General features: G+C 38.2%; 1 protein-coding gene across 1 annotated transcript; it reads left to right on the forward strand.

Annotated features, from left to right (window-relative positions):
* Positions 1-23271, forward strand: SAR1B (secretion associated Ras related GTPase 1B). Its single transcript, XM_081134080.1, has 7 exons — positions 1-141; positions 7981-8056; positions 13542-13661; positions 17273-17338; positions 19384-19487; positions 20521-20652; positions 22634-23271. The coding sequence occupies exons 2-7, from the start codon at positions 7999-8001 to the stop codon at positions 22748-22750; spliced, it is 597 nt and encodes a 198-aa protein (XP_080990206.1). The 5' UTR covers positions 1-141; positions 7981-7998; the 3' UTR covers positions 22751-23271.
* Positions 23272-26562: the final 3291 nt, after the last annotated feature.

Here is a 26562-nt window from a genome sequence, read left to right on the forward strand (position 1 = left end):
GGACAATCAGGAGTGAAGCACCCGTTGGTCCGGAAGGAGCCAAGGGGAGCTGGGGCCGCGGCAGCCATCGCGCCTTGCTGTTGGGTTTCGGAGGGTGTAGGACCGACACAAATTAAGGAATTGCGTTCTCTCCAATCGCAGGTGAGTAACGGCCTTTCCTCCAGGTAGAACCGGCGGCGGCAGCTGCGGATCCCGAGGAAGGCGCACTTTTGCGGCTTGGGCCCACGCGGGGTCCCTTCCTGAGGCAGGGTGAGGAAGGGGCGCTTGCTTTTCGCCCGGAGGCGGGCGGCGCGAGGCGGGATGGGTTCGGCTCCTGTCGTGCGGGGCCGCTGTCATGGTCCTCTCGGCCCGACGCCGCTGCTGTCAAGCGGTGGGTTATTTCAGGAAAGGACGAGATGACTTTTAAACTGCAGGCGAGCCCTTCCTTCCCTCGGCCTCAGTTTCCTCACCCGGTAAGGCGAAGGCGGCGGGAATCTGACAGCTCCAGAGGCTGCGACGCCGCGTGTTGTTTTCAGGTCTCCCAATTAGTGTCGGGGCAAACTGAGCTTCGCTAGTAGTAGTTAACGTCTTGCCATAGCCCAAGTCCCATTTGAGTGGGAAGAGATACACTACTGGGGGAAACTGGAATCATTTATAAATTTTTCCAAAATTTTACAAGGTAGAAATTTGTTTTGACAGCAGTGAAAACTGATATCGTTGGCGAAAACCAAACTCGTCAGGAGTTCAAGGTATTTGGTACATGGGGCAAAGTGAGGTTAAGGAATCGCTAGAAAAATTAAACCTAATATTACTTGCATGTTCTTAAATCAAGGTCTGTATTACCACACGTCTTACACTGGAGAATGTTCTCTGTTCAGTGTTAAGTACCAGTTAAGAGTAAGTCACATTGAAGCAAATGAAAGAAAAGGAAAGGAAGACTTATTTACTACTATGTGTAAGGCGCTATGCGCACAACAATCCACTTAGGAAGGTAGTAGTGTCATATCTATTTTACAGATGAGGAATAAAGGAAGATTTACAATTTGTCAGTGATTAGTGGTGCTGGTGTATCAAAGCAGCTGTATATGTGATATTGTTTTAGTGGATTTTCATTCATTACCAAAATATTTTGAACTTCAAAAACGTTAAGATTGTATAATGCATTGGCATTTTCTGAGTTTGCAGAAAAGAAAGGTGAAATTTTAGAAATGTTAGAGAAGTGTTTTCAGTAATTATGGAGATTAGCAGTTTAAATAAGGTACATTTTAACCTTCCCTTCCTTGCATTTCAAGCAAGAATTGAGACAAAAAATTGGGCTATCAGAAATAACAATCATTGCCACATCATTTGAGCTTACAGATAAGAATTCTATAGTAATGATTCATTATTTCTCCACCCTCTTCCTTTTTTATATATATGTTTTATTGATTTCAGAGAGAGGAAGGGAGAGGGAGAGATAGAAACATCAATGAGAGGATCATTGATTGGCTGCCTCCTGCACGTCCCCCACTGGGGATCAAGCCCGCAACCCCCCACATGTGCCCTGACAGGAAATTGAACCTCGATCTCCTGTGTCATAGGCCGATGCTCAACTGCTGACCCACGCCTGCCAGGCTCCACCCTCTTTTTTAAGTACACTTGGCTGAAACTCATTCAAATTATTTCTTTGCAAAACATTAAGCAAATCATTTAAAAATTAGTGTTGAAAAGTTTCTTTTCCTTGTGTATAGCTTTTAGAACGATTTCAATTAAAATATTTTAAGGATTGAATTTGTCATTGCTTATGTCAGTTTTCGTTTTCTTAATTCAGAATAGGCAAGGTCAGTACTCAGACTCACAGCTTTTTTCATAATATAGTTTTTTCACTCTTAAAAAAAGTTCTATTTATATTTGTCACAGATTTAACCTTCTTTCAATCAAGAGTCACTTTTCCCTAGAGGAAACTTGAGTGTGTGCTTTTTGTTGATTACATGTACCAAAAGGTCTCGTTCCATTATTGTGATTGCTCCGTATTCAGTCCTAAAATGTTTTCTTGAGCTTTTTATGTGCATCACTGCTTCAAAACTTTAAAAGTTATAGAAAGAAAATTAACAATTTTAGGGGAGGATATTTGTAAAGGAGCATTGTCTTGAAACATTGAACATTGTTACTGTCCATCCTTAGTAATGCACAGGGCCTTGCTGAAATTCTGCAAAACATGGTCAAGAAGAGTTTTGGCCTCCTTTATGTTTCGAGTATTTCAGTTAGAATGGTGTATAGAATCCCTAAATTAGCTTGCAGACAGTATACTCATCTTAGGATTTTGTACTTTTTTGTTTGTTTATTCTTTTCCCTCATCGACCTTGCCCTTTCACTCTCCCCTCCTCAACCTGTACATGTTTTATCATACACCTGGCACAGGTAGAAAATTATGATTAATCTCTTCTAGTGATACTCTTTTTTTACCTCTTTGAAGGAAACTAGTCGAGTGCCTTTTCTGGTGACAGTCAGTGACAGTGTTGTTAATATTTAAAGTAAAATCAGAATATCATTAAAAACTTTTTCATATTAAAAGTTGTATTTTTTTTAATTTTTAAAAAATTGATTTGAGAGAGAGCGAGCGAGTGAAACATCAATTTTTGTTGTTCCACTTATTTATGCGTTCGTTGGTTGATTCTTGTATATGCCCTGACCGGGGATCAAACCTGCAATCTTGGCATATCGGGACAATGCTCTAACCAACTGAGCTGCCCGGCCAGGCCTAAAAGTTGTTAATATTGAAGTTAATTTGAAAATTGGCATTTAAAGTTTTGTGCATTGAATTTGAATTCATTTAGTCTGAGTTAATACCATCTTGTATTGTATAGTATTCAAGGTGTTTTGGGGTACATTATCATATTTAGTCATTCTTACTACTCTGTGAGGCAGGTGGTAATCCCATTACACGTAGGAGGAAAGGGGCTCAGATAAATCGATTTTCCCAGAATGAAATAATAGTATTTCAAAAGATGCATGTTAAATCCATATCTTTAAAATTCTAGGACAGGTACTCTATCTATTTTACCATAGCTCTACCATCCTTTACTTCCCAAAGTCATTAATGTATTGATTGTATAATCCTACTCTAACGTCGTATTTGCCTCTTTAGACTATCATAGCTTTTATTTTTTCTAAGCAGTACTTTTTGGAGTATTTGTGTCTTGTAGTTTGTGTATTTTTTCCTTAAAGTTTACACCTAAATGGTTCTGCCTAGTTACTTATATAAATTTGTTGTAAATATTAAAAGACCTTGTAAATTTATAAATTTGACTTTAATTTTTTTATAATAGCTTTATTGAGATTCATATACCATAAAATTTACCCTTATAAATACAGTTAAGTGTTTTAGTATATTCACAATGTTGTGCAATCATCAGCATTGTCTAATTCCAGAACATTGTGTCATCCCAAAAAGAAACCCAGTACCTATTAGCAGCCACTCCTGGTTTCCCCTTCCTCTCCTGTGTGACAAACACTAATCTACTTATTCTAAAGATTTGCCTGTTCTGGAATTTCATGTAAACAGAATCATCCATATAAGTTTAATGGAACAAGGCTTTAAGAAGGTTGTTTTTTTCTAAGAAGTTATTTGCACTAGTTTTCATGTTACATGAATAGATCACTTTTCTAATCTGCATAGGGCCCTTTCCTGTTTGGTGTTCATGCAATAAATAAATCTGCTGATGTGTATATGTTTCCTTGTTCTTGACCTTTGCTCTTCACATGTCTTAATAGGGTGTTCATGGTGTTGTGTAACCTGTTCTCAGGGCTCAGGTATCTGTTTGTGACTAAGTAACTTTTATTCTTAGTTGGGCATTTTTACCTCTACTTTAAAATGACTAACGATTCCTAGCTTGTTTTAAGGTTCTTGGAAACCACGAGGTTATAGAAATATAAATATCTCATTATCTTCTAAAGCAGTTTCCCCATATATGTTATTAAATTATTTCTCTTGGGACAAATTTTACAGCAGCAAATGGGTACTGTTCTTTTTTTTTTTTTTTTTTTTAAGATTAACCTACAATTATTATTTTTATTTAAATATATCTTTATTGATTTCAGAGAGAGAGGAAGGGAGAGGGAGAGAGAGAGAGAGAGAGAGAGAAACATCAATGATGAGAGAGTTGTCAATTGATCGGCTGCCTCCTGCACACCCCTGACGGGATCGAGCCTGCATCCCAGGCATGTGCCCTGACTGGGAATCAAACCTCAAAATCCTGGATCCTAGATCGATGCTCAACTGCTGGGCCACACTGTCCAGGCACATAGCTACCATTCTTATGCAAAAAATCCTTTTTCCTTCAATGCTTACCCCATTCTACCCTCCATCATTCCTTATCTCTCTCACCTACCTACCAACAGTCATCTTCAGTGAGGACTTTGCCACTTGATTCGGTCTTGGTTTCTATAGCAATGCCCTCCATTCTTCTAGGTGATTCCACTGCCTGCTGGTGTGGACAGTGTATCCTGTGGTTTGGCTTCCCATATCTTTCACCTTCTGTTCTCTTCAGCTATGTCAGAGTCAGGCCTTGGAGCTTGCACCACCTAGACCTGATCCTCTCTTGAATTCTTAAAAAAAATTTTTTTTTATTGGCTTTAGAGAGAGATTTGTTGTTCCACTTATTTATGCATTTATTGGTTGATTCGCCTATGTGCCCTGACTGGGGATCGAACCCGAAATCTTGGTGTATTGGGAGGATGCTCTAACCAACTGAGATACCTAGCCAGGATCTCTCTCGAATTCTTGAATCCCACATTCTCCTCTGTTTTGCTGGCACAGTTATACCCCACTTTCACTTCTCTCACTCTTTCACTACATCTATGCCTGCTTTTCTACTAAAGGCTTTCCCCCTTCTCTCCCAGTTCTATATTTTGAAAACATTGCCATTGATTCCCATCCCCCATGCTCCACCTGCCTTTGTACCTTTATCCACTCAGCTGAACTTCTGATCAGATCACTTTAGTTTCTCTTACTAGTACTCTCAATTTCCCATTCTGTGTCTTTTTTTAGTTCCTGTTCTGGAAGTCCAAATCCTCCTTCACTCAGTGTTCTCTAAAGTTAAGCATTGCTGGAGAGTGAGGGTAGGGAGTTGAGGGGAGATTGGAAATCAGCGCAGATCAGTACTGCTGTGAATGTTTTTCAATCCCAGCCGAGCACTTGGCTCTTTTTAACAATCCAGATCGGTACTGCTGTGAATGTTTTTCAGTCCCAGCCGGCAATTGGCTCTTTTTAACAATCCTAATGTGATCTTTTCCTGCACCATAGCTATTTTAATCCTCACTCTGCTCCTCAGCATTTCTCTACACCCCTTCTTCATTTTGGAGTCAGATTCCTGCCACCTCCACTATCCATTCCTGGCCTGCCTGCCTTGTAATCTTGGAGGAAGAGATGTGCTCTCAGCCGTCTCCTCTTGAAACTTTGCCCCTTTTGGTTGACTCCTTTGTTCTCTTTCTCTTTCATCTTTAACCTTTCCCTTCCCACTAGCTCCTTCCCTTCAGTTTATCAACATACTCAAGCCTCATCCTTGCTTTAGAAGAAAATCTTATTTCCCTCATATCATTTCAAACTTTTTGAAAGATGAATCTCTCCTCACTGCCTCCACCTATTAACCTGTCCCATTCACTTCTCAATAATGGAAACTAGGTATTAAATACTTTGTTCATTGTATCTCATTTGATCTTTACAACACCCTGAGAGATTTTGCAGAAGAAACTTGTTAACTCGTTCAAGATCACACAGTTAATGAATCATGGAGATAGGTTATACTGTGCTTTAAGTACTGGCCTTAGGCTCTCCTGTACTGCTGCGCCACTGCAGGCTGCTCATGCTCTCAACAGTTGTCTCCTTGTCACCAAAGCCAGTTGTGACATTTCTGCAGCTGTATATGATGGGGCTAAGTTCTTTCCTTTCCAATTTTGCCACTGTCTCTTCTAGTTCTACCCTCTACCCTTCTGGGGTTCCATTGGTTCTTCCACCCCTATCTGTCCCTTAAAGACCCTCTCAAATGATGACTTATTTCTTCCATAGCATTTGGATGGTGCTTGAGGCAGAGATGTTGGGAGAACATTCTGATGTTGGGAAGGACAATGGATAGGGGTTTTAAGGTGGTAAAATACAGGTCACCAGCAGTGAATGGCAGGTAGTTTACTTTTACCCAGGGAAAGCTACAAGTAGGGAGGTAATAAGTATTAAGCTTGGAAAGGTGGCTAGAAGGTAGATAGTAGAAGTTCCAGAATAATGGACTAGGAGTTTGATTGAATCATTTTTTAGCTTACAAACTTCCAGTGGCTCTCCATCCACATGTATGGGGTGGCCACATAATTTCACACCTAAGTCAGGACCCTTTTGGGAATGAAAGGAAGCACTATTAATAATTACACTGAAATAACTGCTGAGACTGTCCCCAGCAAACTGGGAATTATACAGTTACCCTGACTATGCAGCAAGTCCAAGGTGACATTTTTTTTTTAATCCTCACCTGAGGTTATTTTTCCATTGCTTTTCAGAGAGAATGGAAGGGAGAAAGAGAGAAAGAGAGAGGGGGAGAGAAACATTGATGTGAGAGGGACATTGATTGGGTGCCTCCCACAGGAGCCCAGACTGGGGGTGGAGATCAAACCTGCAACCCAGGCACGTGCCCTCCCCGGAGAATCAAACCTTGGACCCTCTGGTACACAGGCTGATACTCCATACACTGAGCCACGTTGGCCAGGACCACACTGCATCTTCTACCGTGCTTTAAAGTTTTGTTTTTTTGGGGGGCATGTAAGGAAAGGTTCGTTGATTGAGAAGGCCTAGCTTGAGAGGATCAAGATTTTTTTTTTAGCCCGGCCGGGCGTGGCTCAGCAGTTGAGCGTCGACCTAGGATCCAGGAGATCGGGGTTCGATTCCCGGTCAGGGCACATGCCTGGGTTGTGGGCTTGATCAATGGCTCTCTCATCATTGATGTTTCTCTCTCTCTCCCTCTCCTGTCCTCTCTCTGAAATCAATAAAGATATGTTTGGGAAAAAAAAAAAAAGATTTTTTTTTTAAACATTCAGCAATATGATTAAAATTTGAAAAATGCAAAAAGATAAACACCGAAATTTACCACCTGGTATGAACTGCTTCAAAAGACCAAAAGAAATAGAAAAAGGGTTTTTACTCCATTAGGTATAACCAGACTTTGAAACTTATTTTATCATCTACTCTCTTTTCTTCTTTCTCTTCTCCCTGCTCTTCCTGCCCCCACTCCATCATTTTGGTAAATACTCCATAGGTTATATATACTGTGATTAATTTAATTTGAACATTATTGCCAAAATTTTTCTTATATAACACTTTGATGCATGTCTTTATATATAAAGCTTTTCCATATTTAGCACTATTTCTTTTTTTTAAAATATGTTTTTATTCGTTTTATTTTTTAGAGAGAAAGGGAGAGAGAGAGAGACATTGATGGGCTGCCTTCTGCACGGCCCCTACTGGGGATCAAACCTGCACCCCAGGCGTGTTCCCGGACTGGGAATTCAACCGGCAACCTCTTGGTGCATGGGCAACACTCAACCAACTGAACCACACTGGCCAGGGCTAGGACAATTTCTGAAAGTAGAATTCTTAGGTCAAATGGTATCTACAGGTTTGTTATTGTCAAACTGGTTTTGAGAAAGGTTGTAGAAATTTATACTGCCACTAACAATGTCTCTCTTGCCACACCTTTTCTAGTTCTGGCTGTTACAGTTCTTTTTCATGTTGATTACTTTTTTTTCCTTATTCATGTTGGTTACTTTAATGGGCAAAAAATGATCTCTTCTTGGTATTTTAATGGCATTTTGTTTTTTATGCATCAGTATAGGTCAGGTTAGACCAGCCTGAATAAGAGTGTTTAATTCTTTGTAGTAAGGTTGTTGCAGGGTCACTTACTCAGAGTTGGTTAATGTTGGTGTTTAATGCATATTGGCATTTAATGGTGACTGCTAAATTCAAAACACGTTTTTTTCCAGACCCTGTAAGATTTGGATATGTCCTTCATATTTGACTGGATTTACAGTGGTTTCAGCAGTGTGCTACAGTTTTTAGGTAATGTTGGCTCTTTATTCTCTATTGTTACCCATTTAAGCCTACTTATATAAAAGTGCTTATTTGTCTAGAACCTCCTTATATTACCCAGTAGTTAGGAATGTGGACTTTGAAATTTTGCAAACATGTTTAATGACTAATTGTAGCTCTTATAAATTGCCATCTTGGGCAAATTACTTTCTCCACATTAGTCTTAGTTTCCTTATCTGTAAAATAATAATTCCTACTTCTTAAAGTAGTTGATAGGAATATTATAGGGTGGGGAAAAAGTAAGTTTACAGTTGTTCATATGGGAAATAATACAATAATTAATAAATAATAGCCCTGGCTGGGTAGTTCAGTTTGTTAGAATGCCATCTGATACACCAAAGTTCAATCTCCGTTCAGGGCACATATAAGAATCAACCAATGAATGCATAACTAAGTGGAACAACAAATTAGTCTCTCTCTCTCTTCCCGCCCCCTCTCTCCCTAAAAATAAAAATAAAAATACAAGAATAAACTCTGTTACCAGTCCTCAAAACTATAAACCTACTTTTGCCCCACCCTGTATTAACAGAAATAGCTACTATTTATTAGCCAGTTTAACTAAGTGCTTTACATGTATCATCTTATTTAGTCTTCACAAGATTCCAATGTGTTACTTTTGTTATTATAAAAAAATACATGTTCCATAAAGTGCCTGCTGTATCATAAATGGCATTTTATAATCTGTTAAACGAAACTTGTTTACCTGCAATTTTGACTAGTAATCTTCCTCTTTTATTAGATTTTAAAGATAGGAAAAAATCCTAGCTAATTCTTTTTTTTAAGGATTATTTATTTATTTTAGAGAGAGAGGAAGGGAGAAAGAGAGAGAGAAACATGGATTTGTCGTTCCACTTATTTATGCATTCATTGGTTAATTCTTGTATGTGCCCTGAATGGAGATCGAACCCACGACCTTGGCATATGTGGATGACACACTAACCAACTGAGCTACCTAGCCAGGGCAGCTTCTCATTCTTTTAATGACATCCTTGATTTGTCACATTTTTTTAGTGAAACTAGCTTTTGATTAAGTTTTATGTTCAGATATATACAACCTTATTATTGTTCTGGGTTCCTATTTTCAAAATTTGCCCTAAGTTTAGTCTCCATGTAATCATCAGTTTCTGAAACTGATGTCAGTTTCTGAAACTGACAGAAAGAGAAGCATTTCACTTAGTTACAGAGTGGTCCACATAGTTTCCAATTTGCCACAACCCTACTTAACGCAATGATATCTTCTTTATAAATGTTTCTTTCTCCACAAACATAACCTTAACCAAGGAAAAAAATTTTGTTTGGAAAATATGTAAATTTTTTTTTTAATCCTCACCTGAGGATATTTTTTTCCCCATTGCTTTTCAGAGAGAGTGGAAGAGGGAGAGGGGGAGGGGGGAGGAGAAAGAAGGAGGGAGGGGAGAGGGAGAGGTCAGCGTGAGAGAGACACCCCGATTGTCTCCCACATGTGCTGGGAATCAAACCTGCAACTGAGGTAGGTGCCCTTCACCAGAATCGAACCCGAGATCCTTTAGTCTGTGGGCCGACGCTCCAACCACTCAGCCAAACTGGTCAGAGCAAGGAGAATATATAAATTTTAACTATTGTGTATTAAAAGGATAAAAATGTAAGATCAAATATTGTCACTATAGTTTTATTTTTTAACATTTATTGATTTTGGGGGGGGAGGGAAATATTAATTTGCTGTTACAGTTATTTATGCTTTCATTGGGTGATTATGCATTCATATGTGCCCTGACTGGGGATTGAACCTGCAACCTTGGTGTATCAGGATGATGCTGAGGTACCCAGTGAGGCTGTATTTTTATTTCTTAGTTGAACTTCAATATTTGCAGGTTTTTAAAAACCAACGGTGTGGGATTTTTTTTCTTTCTAAAAATAAAATTTCTTATTGGTCAAATAAAATTTTATATTGGTCAAATGTTAGATCTCTCTTACTACCTCCAAGAGAATTCTTAAATCTTTTTATCAGACTGAATTATTTGTTTATTTACAAAGAACTGGGTCAGAAATGAGGTTTTAAACTATATTATAGTGGAATTTTGGGTTGTAATAGGTTAGAGTCTATTTCTCAATTTATAGAATGATGAATCTATGTTGAATTATGTTGAAAAGACAAAATAGATAATATCGCAATCAGGAACAAAACGTTAATATGACTAACTTTAGGAGGTAGTGTAGAGAAATGGAAATGAACCAAAGCTTTGGGATCAGACATGGGTTCAAATCTCAGAGCTGATTTCAGCATTTGAGCAAGTTAACTCCAAGCCTTCATTTCCCCTCTCTAAAAAAGAAGATAATAATGCCTACTTGAAAGAGGTATTTAGAGGATTAAATAAAATAATATTTATAGGTGCTTAACAGTATCTACCACACAATAAGAATTTAGTCCAATCCACTTTAGAGAGTAAAGTTCAAATGTCCTAGGTGTTTCATTTTGGTATCTTATCCAATACATTTTTACTATTTAAAAGTTAGGATGTCCCTAGCCTGTTTGGCTCAGTGGTTAGAGCGTCAACATGCGGACAGAAGGGTCTGGGGTTCGATTTCGGCCAAGGGCATGTACCGCAGTTGCAGGCTTGATCCCTGGCCCTGGTCAGGGCTCATGCAAGAGGCAGCCAATCGATGTGTCTCTCTCACATCAATGTTTCTCTCTCTGTCTCTCCCCCTTCCACTCTCTGAAAAGCAATGGGGAAAAAAAAATAAGTTAAGGTGGTAAGATTGATCGCATTGGGTAGGAACAATCTATGTAGAAACCTTTGTGTTTTTTTATGTTAGAGAGGGAGAGAGAGGGAGAGAGAGACAGAAACAATGATTAACTGCTTCCTGCATGCCCCCTCCTGGGGATGGAGCTGGCAACCTGGGCATGTGCCCTGACCGGTTATTCAACAGGTGACCTCTTAGTGCATGGGACAATGCTCAACCAACTAAGCCACACTGGCCAGGCTGTAGAAACCTTTTAAGAAATAGAAATGTTTAAAGAAATTACTAGTTGGAATTTGTAAAGGACAAATGTCTTATCCCAGCTGAAGTAAATATGGAAGATAATCTGCCCTTAAGGATCAGAATTGTTAGTCAGTAGATGATCAAAAGATTAGGACTTCAGACAGTTTACTTCTTAAACTTAAGTATGGATAAAAAAGTAGTTATTTTGGCATGAACTTATTAGAAAATGGATGGCCTGAATCTGGAATTGCCTAATGTCTTTAAAAGTTCATTTGTTGATTGAGTAAATATTTTTTTGTGCTGCTACTGTATCCCTTGTCCTCATGTAATTCCATGAGTGTTAGACAGTGAAACACATGAATAATAAAATTCAGTACCACTACATACCTATTAGAATGTCCAAAATCCGGACATTGATAATACCAAATGCTGGTGAGGATGTGGAGCAATGGGAACTTTCATTGTTGGTGGGAATGCAAAACGGTACAGCCACTTTGGAAGACAGTTTGGTAGTTACAAAACTAAACATACTCTTAGCATACAATCCAGCAATTGTGCTTCTTGGTATTTACCCAAAAGAGTTGAAAACTGTGATCACACAAAAGCCTACACACAGATGTTTATAGCAGCTTCATTTATAGTTGCCAAAACTTGAAGGCAACCAAGATGTCCTTCATTAGGTGAATGGATAAACTGGTACATCTAGGCAATGCAGTACTATTCAGCACTAAAAAGGAATGCGCTATCAAGCCATGAAAAGACATGAAGGACCCTTAAGTGCATATTACTAAGTGAAAGAAGCCAATCTGAAAGGGCTACTTACTGTAAGATTTCAACTATATGACATTCTAGAAAAGGCAAAAAATATGGAGACAAAAAGATCAGTGGTTGTCTGGTAGTGGGGGAGGGTGGGATAAATAGGCAGAGCACAGAGGATTTTTAGGGCAATGAAAATACTCTATATGATATTATAATGATGGATAATGGCATTATATAATGATATTATAAAGGTGTAATGACTAAGTATGCCATTATTCCTCTATCCAAACACAGAATGTACAACACCAAGAGTGAACCCTAAGGTAAACTTTGGGTGACTATGATGTGTGAATATAGGTTTATCCTTGGTTAAAAAGGTATCATTTTGGTGAGTGATATTGATAATGGGGGAGGTTATATGTATGTGGAGGCAGGGGGTACATGGGAAATGTCTGCCTTTCTGTCAATTTTGTTGTAAACCTAAAACTGCTCTTAACAAAAAGTCTTTAAAGAAAAATAATAAAGCTCAATACGGATTTTTGCAGTAAAGGCCAGTCTACTATAATGTAGACTTTGTTTCTATCTCTTTATCACTTTATCAATGCTCAGTTGATACATCTAAAATTGTGTGCTCTATTTTGTTGCTGCGTAGTTTTATGCAATCCTGTGAATAGTTTAACCTTATTCTCAAGGAAATTTGACAGTGAACTAAGCTTTCCTGAAAGACTCACTGTAATTTGTTTGTTTGTCTGTTAATCCTCACCCAAGGATGTTTTTTCCATTGATTTTTAGAGAGAGTGGAAGGGGAGGGAGGGAGGTGGAGAGAGGGAGAGAGAAACATCGATTGGTTGCCTGCCATATGTGTCCCAACCAGGGCCGGGGATGGAACCTACAACCCAGGTACATGCCCTTGACTGGGAATCGAACCCACAACCCTTCGGTGCACAGGCTGATGCTCTAACCACTTAGCCACACCAGCAGGGCCTCACTGTTATTTTTATTGTCAAAAATACTTAATTTAGTTTCATCTATTAAATTTTCTTTAATTTTTCTTTTGTTTTATCATCATAAATACATGATTTCAACAATTTTATGAGTGTTTCTCTAGTAGAAGACACATATATACCCCCAAATTGTCAAGGGGATGGCCATTTTGGCATTGCAGATAAGTTTAGGTAACACACACATTCATTGATAGGAGTGAAGTTTAGTTTTGTAATGATTTGAATTCTCAAATCTTAATAGATTTAAGATAGCTCTTCAAAACTAAAAATAGGCTAGAAATCCAAAGTTATTCAAGCCAGTTTATAAAGTCTTAAAAGTTCAAAAGGTTGCCCGGCCAGGCGTGGCTAAGTGGTTGAGCATCAACCTATGTGATCCAGGAGATTGAATTTAGATTCCTGGTCAGGGCACATGCCTTGGTTGCGGGCTCGATCCCCAGTCAGGGGTGTGCAGGAGGCAGCCAATCAATGACTCTCTCATCATTGATATTTCCCTCTCTCTCTTCCCCTCCCTTCCTCTCTCTGAAATCAATAAAGATATATTAAAAAAAAAAAAGTTCATAAGGTTAATTAATAAAAATATCAGAATATCAGAATAAAAATGTTATAAAAATATCAGAATAATTAGGAAAAACATCTGAATAACTAAACTGTTAATATATTTTACTGAAGGTCATTTTATTTGGATAATCTGTGTCAGCTATCACTTTGATTAATCATGGCTCTCTCTACAGGATTATATAAGAAAACTGGTAAATTGGTATTTCTTGGATTGGATAATGCAGGAAAAACAACATTGCTACACATGCTAAAAGATGACAGACTTGGACAACATGTCCCAACGTTACATCCCAGTAAGTATATTCCCCCATACAGTGCTATTACTTTATCAAGTGATACCAAGAGGCGCTAACCAAAAGGTTTTTTGTTTTGGGATTTTTGGGGGGTGGATAAATTATAATCAGGTGATTTGATCTGTTCTTAAATAGTAAATAATAGGTGACCCAACTCCCAGGGAGTATATTTAGATCTGGAATAATACTCATATCTTCCTCTCAGTTAGTACGCCCTTTTCCAGCTAGAGGAGTTAAAAAGTGATCATCTTGGGTGATGGCATGATTAAGGTCTGTCCAACCAGATCTTAGGCTCTGTAAGTCACCATAACCTTTACTTCCATAAATTTCTTTCAGGTTTTAAAACTGCTATATTGATCATTATTCAATGGACGGATTGTACTTGTTTTTCAGATTACACTTTTATGCTTTGCTGGTGACTCTCCACTTATTGACCAGTTATTATTCTAGTCCTAACAACCTAAACAATATCTAATTAAAGACATAGAATTATTCCAACAAACAGGTCATGTATTGATACACTTATGGAAAGTTTTAAAATAATTTACTATGCTTTCTTCAAGAAAGACTACCTGAATGACATTAATAATGACTTAATACATACCATCCTATATATAAGGTTATGTAATAAGTACCTTTTGAGAAAGTAAAGTTAAAGTGACAAAGTTATTACAAAGAAGCTAACTTGTAGCCCGGCCGGGCGCGGCTCAACGGTTGAGCATCGACCTAGGATCCAGCAGATCGGAGTTCGATTTCCGGTCAGGGCACATGCCTGGGTTGTGGGCTTGGCACCCGATCAATGACTCTCTCATCATTGATGTTTCTATCTCTCTCTCTCCCCCTCCTTTACTCTCTCTGAAATCAATAAAGATATGTTTAAAAAAAAAAAGAAGCTAACTTATAAATAACTGGAACCTCACTTTTACTGTTGAAAAGACAGCAAAATCAAGTAGACACAGAATTTAAAGACAAGTTAATCCACAGATTGATTATGAAATAATAAGTGTGGCCTTAAATAGTGAGTATAAAATTGAGAACTGCAACAAAAAGTAGATATGATATGGTTTATTCAGTTCAGTAAATAAAATACAAGGAAAGGGAACAGAATAAAGTACCAATTTATCTATAAAACTATTAGTGAAGTTAGAAAAGGAAGATTTCATAAAATTGACAAATCTTTTTTTATATTAGAAGAAAGTGGGGGCTTGGCAAATAAGATTCTGATACAAGAACAATACTGTTAAAGAAAAAATTATCATGGTGAAATTGAGTTTATAAAGTTGTAAAAACAGCAGAATTGAAAGAGACTATAGAGTGGTCTTATATTAGGTGTAAGTCATTTTAAAATTTTTTGATGTTGCTCTTATCCAAAAAATATTTATTGAGCACCTACTTTATGTCAGACCTTGTTCTAAGTAGTAGGAGTGTAAACAGTGGCACAGACAGTTGCTATATCAACCTTCCTGCAGCTGAAGTCACCAAGTCAGTTTATATTTTCAGTTAATCAAAAGCATATGTGAAAAAAGTAACATATATTCTACCCTATGATTTGGCAGTTCCACTACTAGGTATTTATTTAAGAGAAATGAGAACATATGTTCACCAAAATCATTGTACAAGAATGTTTATACTAGCTTTATTTGTTATAACCAGAAATTGAAAACAACTCAGATGTTCATCAAAAAAAAAAAAAGGGTAGTTCTGGCCAGGTAGCTTAGTTGGCAAGAATGTTGTCCTGATACGCCAAGGTTGTGGGTTTGATCCCCCGTCAGGGCACATACAAAAAGCAACCAATGAATGCATACATAAGTGGAATGATAAATCGATGTTTCTCTCTCCCTCTTCTCTTTCTAAAAGTAAATAAATAAAAATTTTAGAAAAAGAATGGGTAAACAGTGGAATTCTCAACAACAAAGAGGAATAAACTACTGATACATACTGATGCATATTATACTGCATGGAAGAAGCTGGTCACAAAAAATTACACACCTTATGATACTATTTATATGAAATTCCAGAACAGGCAAAACTAACCTGTGGTGACAGAATTCAGATCAGTAGTTGTTTCTAGGAGTGGAGGTGGGGATTGACTGAAGGGGCTAGAAGAAACTTCCTGGGATGTTAACAGTGTTTCGTGTCTTAATTAATCAAACTGAGACTTCTTTAATAAAGCATGGAGTATAACCTTAGAGATGGGGAAAGGAGAGGGATAGAGAGAAACATCGCTAATAGAGAAACATCATTGATTGGCTATCTCTTGCACACCTCCGAACCCACAACCCGGGCATGTGCCCTGACCAGGAATCGAACCAGTGACCTCTTGGTTCCTGGGTCAACACTCAACCACTGAGCAACACCAGCCAGGACACATACAGAATTTTTAACAAAATAAACTATTCTGGGCCTTAGCAGTTATACTGAATAGTAAACAATTACACTGAACCTTTTGTTGTAATTGTAGGGGACTTCTGCTTTTGGCCACAAGGGAGTAACAGAATCTGGAATGATCTTCTCTTCCCACTGTAAACAACTAGAAAACTGGACAAAAATATATAATACAGCTGTTTTTCAGATATTGAGCAATAGCTGTCACATATACTATGATTCCTGAGGAAAGAAAACAGAGCCTTCTTTATTCAAGCTATATCACAAGAGATCATTTTCAGGCCATGGTCCAAGGAGAGAAAACCCAAATATAACCCAGTAGACTTGCTGCATTGAAGAGTCAGAGACCAGAATTTGGAGAGGTGGAGGTGACTAGAATTTGCTGGGCAAGAATACTAGAGAGGAAGGAGCTCTACAGAGAAAGAACTCTAGACATTTTTGTGGCTGAATACCAATCTGTGTGTGCATAGTGTGAAACTCCACATGGCCAGTCAAAGAATAGTTTCTGGAGGAGGGACTGTAGCAGAGCCATTAGTTAAATAATTCCAAGTGCTTACGTGGCACTGGAAATCATTCACGTTCCCATCAGTCAGAATGGAGAGATCTGGTTGAATACACAGGGCATATGATAGAAACTTCAAAAGGATCAGATGGGTTACAGTGGCCTCAAAGTAAAGGCTATTTTAGATCTTCCCTAACAAAGCTTAAAAACTGATCTGCAATCACTTTAACTGCCTGCCAGAATAAAGTTCACTTTCTTCAAAAGAATATAACAAAATCCACCAACTAATCAAAAAGTTACTAGAGCCCCAGCTGGTGTGGCTCAGTTGATTGGAGCCCCAAAAGGCTGTGGGTTCGATTCCCAGTCAGGGAAATAATAATTTCCCTAATTATTATTTTTTGTGAATTCAAGAGTCATTTGAATTCTCAAAAAATAATTGCCTGAATAGATGAGCATTTTCAGCAGGAGGAGTAGAGAGAGACAAATACGTAAGTCATGGATCTGTGGTGGGTAGTAAATACTAGAATTGAGTATTACTGTTTCTTGTGTTATATTGTTAGTGTGAATTGGAATATATCTAATTACAATAAAGAATTTTTATCAGTTTCTAAATGTTTGATTTGACCTTTTTTGCAGTTAAAGTAAACCAAAATTAAGTAGCAATATATACCATGAATGGAATTCTGATTTTCATGTTGTAAAAATATTTTTTATTACTATTTAGCTTCAGAAGAACTAACCATTGCTGGCATGACCTTTACAACTTTTGATCTGGGAGGACACGTTCAAGGTAAGATTCTGTTACTCTTATAGTAGCTTTATTTTAACTTAATAAAAAAGTGACCATTATGTTCCAGTGCATGAAATCTCATTCTGCTCAAGGAAGGCCAGAGTAGACTTAAAATTTAGGAATACTTACCCCCAGGTAAATGCTTTAAAAGCAAAGGGTGATTTTCATGATACTCCTGGTCAATTTAAGTTTGAATTGCTTTTGGTGGTAAAGCAAATGAGTAAAGTTGAACCTCCACTCTCTCTGCCCTAATCCACCTCTCACTATTGTCATAATCATGTTATGAATATGTTACTGCTCTCTATGAAAAACCTTAAGTGGCTAACTCATTACGTACAAATTAAAGGCAAACTTGTTTTGGGGGTTTTTTTTGTTGTTTTTTTTTAATATATCTTTATTGATTTCAGAGAGAGGAAGGGAGAGGGAGAGAGAGAGAGATAGAAACATCAATGATGAGAGTTGTCATTGATTGGCTGCCTCCTGCACGCCCCCAACTGGGCATCAAGCCTGCAACCCAGGTATGTGCCCTGACTGGGAATCGAACCTCGATCTCCTGGATCCTAGATTGATGCTCAACCGCTGAGCCATGCCTTGCAGGGCTGAGCAAAGGCAAACTTGTTGACCTGGCATTTGGGATTTCTATGGTCTGATTCCAGTTTACTTTTCAAGTCTTTATTTCTTATTCTTACCCTTCCCGTTCTTTTTTTTTTTTTTTTAATGTTTTTATTGATTTCAGAGAAAGGAAGGGAGAGGGAGAGAGAGAGAGAGAGTTGAAACATGAATGATGAGAGAGCCGTCACTGATCCGCTGCCTCCTGCATGCCCGGACTGGGGGTCGAGCCTGCTACCCGGGCATGTGCTCTGACCGGGAATCGAACCACTATTTCCTGCATCCTAGGTCCACGCTCAACTGCTGAGCCACACACAGCAGGGCTCCCGTTTTCTTTATTCCAACCAACCAAACCCTCTGGTGTTCTCCCACCTTTGTGCTTTTGCTCACGTCATCCCCATCTGCACATGAATGACACACCTTTAGGGCCCAGGGTGAGTGCTGCCACCTTTTCCAAGGAGCTGCTTCCAGCTGGGAGTGCTCTCAACTATACTTCCATAACACTTAGGGCATTTGTGTACATGCCTGGAAGTTTGGAAAGACTGTCTTATCTCCTCTCCTAAATTTTCTGGGACTGAAATCCTGTTCATTTTTTTTTTATCGCCCCAAAAGGACTTGGTAGTACGCAGCACATAGTAATTCATAAGTGGAGAGTAGTACAGAGTTGATGGGCATTCTAAAAACCTCATATGACAGATAGTTGAAAAGATTTTAAGTGGTTGTGGCTAGTGAAAGCGCATTTGAGACCTATAATTGTTTGAAATACATACAAAGTAATTTCTGGAATATAATGATTGGAGGGAATTCGAACCTAATGGAGCTCCTCTGAGACTTCATTTCTATATTGTTTTTAAGATATGTCATAAAACTGAAGGTATTTTCCTCTGAGGTATTCCAAATACTCTTTTCTCTAGAAAAGAATGTCATGGAAAAAAAATTAACCCTAATGATTTTATAGACTTTAGTTTATTTTTGTTATGAGTAGAACAGTTTGCTTTTATTATTTTAACTTAAGTTTGTACCTGGTACTAATTTCCTTCTGCCACTGATTCCAGATTTATCACTGGCAAAAAACCAAAACCAACCAAACAAAACTGGTAAACTAGAAATGTCAAAAAATGAATACTGCATATGAAAATAGTAGCAGTTCACCAATGAGCTTTTAACAAGCATTATTGTCCATTGGTAACAGATGAATTCTACTTCTAACAGGGGCAAATTGGGGCAGAGTAAAGTATTGAATTTCCCACAATCAAGGAAAGCCTGAAATTTCTTCTGGAAAGATTTAACAGCACTGGGTGAAAGAGTAACTTGAATATATAGTGAGGTAGCAGCAGTTAAGGGATAATTACACTTGATATCTTATTGGAATCTCATCAAACCATCTGCTAGGTTTGACCAGCAAATAAAATCTAACTCCTGATTGTTTTTGTTAGCTCGAAGAGTGTGGAAAAACTACCTTCCTGCTATCAATGGCATTGTATTTCTGGTGGATTGTGCAGACCATGACAGGCTGTTAGAATCAAAAGAAGAACTTGATGTAAGTTAAATAATGAAAACTAAACATAGTTGAATTACTAGTAAGCCTAAGGAAATAGGTTGGAGATCTAGGTATCAGAGTGCAGCTTTTCTGCTGTCTCTGATATAACTCCTGGCAGTTTGTGGAGCTCAGTGATTACTTTGAATGCAGAGAGAGTAGCTATTGAGGAAGTACTAACACAGACTTCCTTCCTGAAGACTTGGGCTCACTCTGTGCAGTGTGCCCTTATAGTATATGCCATGTCTGCTACATTCCTGGAGTGGCTTGGTCTTGAGTCCTCGGTGATCCTAGGATGCCAGTTTCTTAAAGAGTTGGCCAGAACCTGGACATGATATAACATACTATCTTTGTCACCACTCCCAGGAATGAGCAGGACCACATGTAGCTACTTCCCTTAGATCAGATGCTGCTCAAAGGGGTTCAAGAGCAGCAAGCAAGGCCAGTGCTAGATCTGGGGCCACTGAGAGAACAGGTCCATGATTGAAGGTTGGCCTGCCCATGCCTCTGCCCAGAACAGGCAAATAGTTATTCATGTGAAAAAGTCCAGTTAGGTTCTGTGGTCATGAAACAGGGTCAGGGAATTCCTGAGTTCCTACCTTATGCTACACACTATGCATGTTACCTCATTTAATTCTCAGATCAGCTCCATAATGTAAGTGCTACTACTCCATTCTCTTTGAACTTCAGGGAGACCTATTTGTCCAAGATCTCACAACTCAGAAGCAGCAGAACTAGAAATGAAACCAGTCTACCCATTTTCAAGGCATTGGCTCTGGTCCCCGTACCTCACTGATTGACAGAGCGAGCAGTGTGAGCATCTACTACAGAAGGAGCCTTAGGGAGACAGAAGAATTCAGCTGAAGGGTTCATTGAGCTCACTTTAAACTGAGGAAAAGTTTGCCAAAGAAAGTTTGCAAAACTGACATGTTGTAGAGAATGAGTCCTGGATACCCATTTGGTATCTTGTCAAAATAAGCCCTTCAGGAGGTTTCATATTGACACCATGTGCTTCATTTTGTTTGCTTTCTTTCAGTCACTGATGGCGGATGAGACTATTGCCAACGTGCCCGTACTGATTCTTGGGAACAAGATCGACAGGCCTGAGGCTGTTAGCGAGGAGAGGTTGCGAGAGGTGTTTGGTTTGTACGGTCAGACAACAGGGAAGGTAAAAAGAAAAACTGTCTGGCAAATGTGAACATTTCATTCAACAGTGTATTTTTATCTTCTGAAATAGTTTATTTCAACACTACTAACAGTAATCATGTTATTAGTCTAATTGGTAGTCTGGCTTCTTTTCTTTTTTTTTAGTTAAGGTATAATTGACACATAACATTGTATTAGTTTCATGTGTACAACGAACTGTCTTTTTATATTACTATTGTCCAGCTACACAAGCCTGTTATCTTTTTTTTTCTCCCCTTAAAACTAGCATTTACTCAACATCACTAATCATCAGGGAAATGCAAATCAAAACCATACCGCACACCAGTCAGTATGGCTGTTATCAAAAAGTTAACAAATAACAAATGGCAAGGATGTGGCGAAAAGGGAACCATTGGGCCCTGTTGGTTGGACTGTAAATTGGTACATCCACTGTTGAAAACAGTATAGAGGTTCCTCAAAAAATAGAACTACAATATGACCCAGTGATTCCACCTCTGGGTATTTATCTGAAGAAACTGAAAACACTAATTCGAAAAGAAACATGCACCCCTGTGTTCAGTGCAGCATTGTTTATAATAGCCAAGATACGGAAGCCATGTGGGTGTCCAGCAATAGATGAGTAGATAAGGGGGGGGTGATGCTAACAAAGGAATTTTGCGATTTGCAACAACATGGATGATCCTAGAGGACATTATGCTAAGTGAAATAAGTCAGAGACAGACAAATACTGGATGGTTTCACTTACATGTGGGGTCTAAAACAAAACAAAGCAAAAACAGACTTATAGAAACAGACACCAAAGGGATGGTTGCCAGAGGGGTGGGGGGTAGAGGGATGGGGGGGAAAAGTGAAGGGGAATATAGTCAGTAATACTGTGGTAAGTTTGCATGGTGACAGATGGTTACTAGAATTAGTGGGGTGACCACATTTTAAGGTATAAAAATCTTGAATCACTATATTGTACACCTGAAACTAATATAACTAATATAATATTGTATGCTACCTATACTTAAATAAAAATACCTGTCATTTATACTTTTTTTTTTTTAATGTCCTCACTTGTTTTCTTTCTACCACTGAATGTTACCTTTTCTTGGTGATAACAAAAATGTCAAAGCTCATACTTATGGGAAACTAAATGTGAGCTTTCAAAGTTTTTTTAAAAATAAATTTTCAGAATTAACCACTAAATAATATACTTGCATGTTTAAGTATACTAGTAGTGTATTTAGGCCCCCAGTTTAGTGTTTAGGCCCTGAGTTCACCAGAGATAAAAATAAAATATAAACTGGGCATAGGAGTGTTTTGGGGTTTTCTGAACATACACTTAATAATAAACTTTAAGATGCATTATTTTTGCATTCATTTCTACTAGGATTTGTTTAGGAGGGGGACCTTAGTACTGAAAAATTCCAGAGTTGGGAGCACTCTTCTAGTTGCTAGATTGGATGCTGCTAGATTCTTAGACTGCTTAATAAAGCCAATTAGATCTTCAAATGAAAAAATAAATAAAAATTCCAGAGTTTACAAACAAAACTTTCTTGATTTACATATACTCTAATTATAGAAATACTTCAGCCTGTGGAAGGAAACTCTTATGTTATACAAGGTAGACTTTAGTCTGTTTCTGTGTCTTCTTTTTAATAACTCCGTTCCATATTAATTTTAGGAAATGCCTTTAGTCATAAACCTACTCAGAGAATATTCATCCTTAATATTTGTGAAGCTTATTTTGAAGCCAGTTTGGATAATGAATTTTTTCTCAAAGATTATTTCATTCTTGTGCTTCACAAGCCTACCCCTTTCCTGCTTGGTCCTCAAGTAGAGAGAAGGAGGCTTCCTGTGTGTTTAGAGGATGCAGCTGCCACCACGGATTTATCCAGTCACCTTTGTTCTAAGATATATAAGCTGCAATTCTGCTGGGGAGTGGGGCTTTTATTTCACACAGGGGTCATCAGCATAATGTTTGTCTTCTCTCCTAGGGCAGTGTGTCTCTGAAGGAACTGAATGCTCGGCCCTTAGAAGTATTTATGTGCAGTGTGCTCAAAAGGCAAGGGTACGGAGAAGGCTTCCGCTGGATGGCACAGTACATCGATTAACACCAGCCTGCCTCGGGTCCAGGTCTCGCCATTCAGGCCTACTCAGAGATTTGATTGCTGAACTTGCATAACTTGAATTCAATAGACTTTTGTTGGTTAGAAAACAGATATTTTTTAGATTATTAATATTATATCAACTTAATTTGAGTGACAATTGAAAACTGATTCAAGTAAGTTTGAATATCACAATGTTAGCTTTCTAATTCCATAAAGATAATTAGTTTTTACAGTTTGTAATCTGACATGACCCCCAGTGCCATTTATAAAGTGACTTTTCAGCAGTACATTTGAAGCACTTTTTAACAGTATGAAACTACAGATATAAACCATAACTAAAAGCTCATCATGTTAAATTTTTTATGTACTTTTGGAACTAGTTTTTAAATTTCAGATTATATGTCCACCTATCTTAAGTGTACAGTTGATAATTAGCTTATTGATGATTGCATGATGCCTTACAGGTTTCAATAATATTTTTTCTTATGCAAACGTCATGCAATAAAACAGACCCTTATGTTTGGCATCTTCGTTGGACAAATGTTTCATTTTAATGTGTCTTATCTAGCTAGTATGCTCTGAAACTGAATATTTATATCATACACATGAGGTGGTTATTCGGAAAAGAGATTGCTTCAGAATATTTAGAATAAATACTCAGTCCCTGGAGACTTTTGCATTTACCAGGAGACAAGTTGTGCTTGGTTGTACCTTATGCCACATGTCTCTCTGAATCCTGCTGCGTATTTTAGTAACACTACCATTACCAATAGGGTCCGTGTCCTAGTCCCTATGGGATTGGCCTTTTAAAGAAAAACACATCTTCTGGTACAACACAGGTTGAGTTTTGGTTTGCTAGGCCCCTGTATCTCCATTCCAGTTGTCTAATTCTCAAGAGCTCCAATCTTATTGGTGCCTGGTTTGGTGATCTGTACCTTGTCACCAAACACAGTGACAGGCACCAGCCTCCCCACATTTAGAGGTACTCCCCAGTCTCTTTATACTTAATTGCACTTCCCAGGGCAAGTGACAAGTAGGGTCTTATGCATTTCATTGCAGGGGCCTGTGAAATGTGGAAAAAAAGCCTGTTCTGCTTCAGTTGTCACTGAAATGTGGGGATTTTGTGCCTGTCCTATAGCTCTATTTCATTCTTTGTCATATTATATTTTATGGAAAGAAAATAATGCTCTTATTTCATTTTTCTTAGTCGCTCTCAGCCAGCTGTTAAATTACAGCATAAAGGCTTTTACTTTTAGACGTAATGCTTGCCATGTGATAGTGTCCATAAGCCTCACTGACAGACTTAGTAATAAGATTTTGGTTAGCTTTTTAAAACATTTTAATTTCCTAAGACATTGAGGGTTTTTTTTTCCCATCTGAGATTCCCCTAATTAGTAAAATAAGATGAAAGATAAGTGCCAAATATGTAGCTTTAAAGACTCTCAAGCTGAAGATTTCTCTGTTGGTTATAAACCAAGATTTTATAGTATATTTAACCAATTCCATTGAGAAGAGATTGCTCCAGTTCCAACAAGAATAATTTAAATATTGAAATTAGTGTTTTCTCTAGCTGTTGTCCAAATCGGTTACCACAGTCCTTTCATCAGTAACGTAACTTGAGGCAGAGGAGTACTGAGGAGTATGACTGAAGTAACCGTCAGTGAGCTAAACCAACAAGGTCATTTCTTAACATCACATTTGGTTTTAGTAATTTGGCTGTTCTATTTCACTTTCAGCTTCATTTCAAATGAAAATAAAAGCTTCCTCCCTGCTTAGAAACATCAGTAGTACCATGGGAAAAGTAGTAAAGAACATTTCAGCCTATTGGCTTATTTTGCCAGATATGTTTAGAGTCCTCACTTCTGACGGCCTGACTAAACAGAACTCACCCTTATTAAAAGTAACTGCCTCTTGTTGATGGTATTTTTCTTCAGATCAAGTATTTCCTAATATCGATTGTGATACTTGAGAAGTTAATTATTTGTCTCATAAATTGGTATAGAGGAAAAAGCTTACTGGTTTCTCTAGAGGGGAAAAATACTTTTTGGTACAAAATACCTTGCTCCAGAATTCTGATTCTAGTTCTGACACTGGGATCAAAGGAACAGAGTCACTCTGTGGACCATGTCTAAACTGGATATTTTCCCATAAGATTCATATGGCCTGAACCTCTAGAAAAGAAGCTGCACTTAGCAGTAACTGGCTGCCTGCCCAGCACCAGGGACATGGCTGCAGAGTCCCCAGCCATTGGGCATACTCTAGCTCTGAGAGCTCCTCAGAGCACACACACTGAGTCCTTGCTCCCTTCGAGAAAATGTCAAGAAGCAGTAGAAGCACTTGGGGAAAACGTGTATCCTGTGTGTGCCTGTGGAGTATTGAGGGTAAATGATCCTATTGGGACTATAGATTAGCTTTGTACCTCCCACTGTAAAGTACGAAAATGTAATTGTTAACACTTTTATATACAAGTTAAGATTTGGTTCCGTATAAATCAAGCACTGTTTAAAAGATGTTTTAAAATCTTAATTCCAAAACATTAAAAATACAAAGTCTTAGCCCACTTTTATATTTCTAAAGAGATTCTTAACCCCCATACCTATTTCACTGACTGCTGTTAATTATACTTTTGGGTGACTGGTTAAATTGATAGATTCCAGTTTATCTTTATCTCAGTGAATTTTTATTTTTATTTATTTTATTATTTTTTAATCTCAGTGAATTTTTAGAATGGAGAGTAGAGCATTTTTTAAAATTGGGACATAGATATTTCCCTAAAGTACAGTAGTCTCCCCTTATCCACAGGACATAAGTTCCAAGACCCCCAGTGGATACCTGAAATCGCAAATAGTACTGAGCCTTATATATTATGTTTTTCACTTTACAGGAAGCACTTTATGGCTTCTCTTTAGCATATCTGAATGCCAGCATCATTACTCATGTGCTTTGGGGACATTATTTAAAAAAATAAGGGTTACTTGAAAATAAGCACTGTCAACACACAGTCAAGCCAGCTACTAAGTGACTAACAGGCAGGTAGTGTATACAGAGTGATACACTGGACAAGGGGGTGATTCATGTCTTGGGTGGAACAGAGCGGGATGGTGTGAGATTACATCAGAATGGCATGCAATTTAAAATTTATGAATTTTTTATTTGTGAAATTTTTTATATAATACTTTTTTAGACCACAATTGACTGCAGGTAACTGAAACCTCAGAAAGTGAAACCAAGGATAAGAGGGGAAACTACTATATTTGAGAAACTATTCTTTACCATTGCTTAGTTAACCCGTATCTTTGAGGCCAAAGATGTGTGAACTCAGATACTGCTGGCATAGATCTAAGTTTTAGTTTTGTGTGCCTGTGTACATAGACAAGTTTACTGTAGTTTACAACACATGAGCAGAACACTGTTTCTTTTTCTTCGTTTTCAACTGGCTCACACTTCTCTATAGTGCTTTCCAGTACAGAAACTACTTAAAAATCATTAAAATAGGGTAATAGCTGTGATAATAGTGTTTCTTGCTTTCTGTAAAATGATTTGATCAGTCACATTTAAAACCCAGCATTTTCACCGTGGCTGCTGTGGCTCAGTTGGTTGGGTATCATCCCATGCACAGAGTCCCGGTCAGGGCACATGCCCAGGTTGCGGGTTCGATCCCTGGTTGGGGGTGTGCAGGAGGCAGCCGATGTTTCTCTCTCTCCATCTCCCTTCCTCTCTCTCTAAAAATCAATAAAAAAAATCTTTGACAACAAAGAACCCGGCATTTTCACAAGTTCCACCATCAAAAATGGTGTGCTTCTTACTTGACATGG

Source organism: Miniopterus schreibersii (assembly GCF_964146895.1).
Source record: "Miniopterus schreibersii genome assembly, chromosome: 4".
In the NCBI taxonomy this organism is placed as follows: Eukaryota; Metazoa; Chordata; class Mammalia; order Chiroptera; family Miniopteridae; genus Miniopterus; species Miniopterus schreibersii.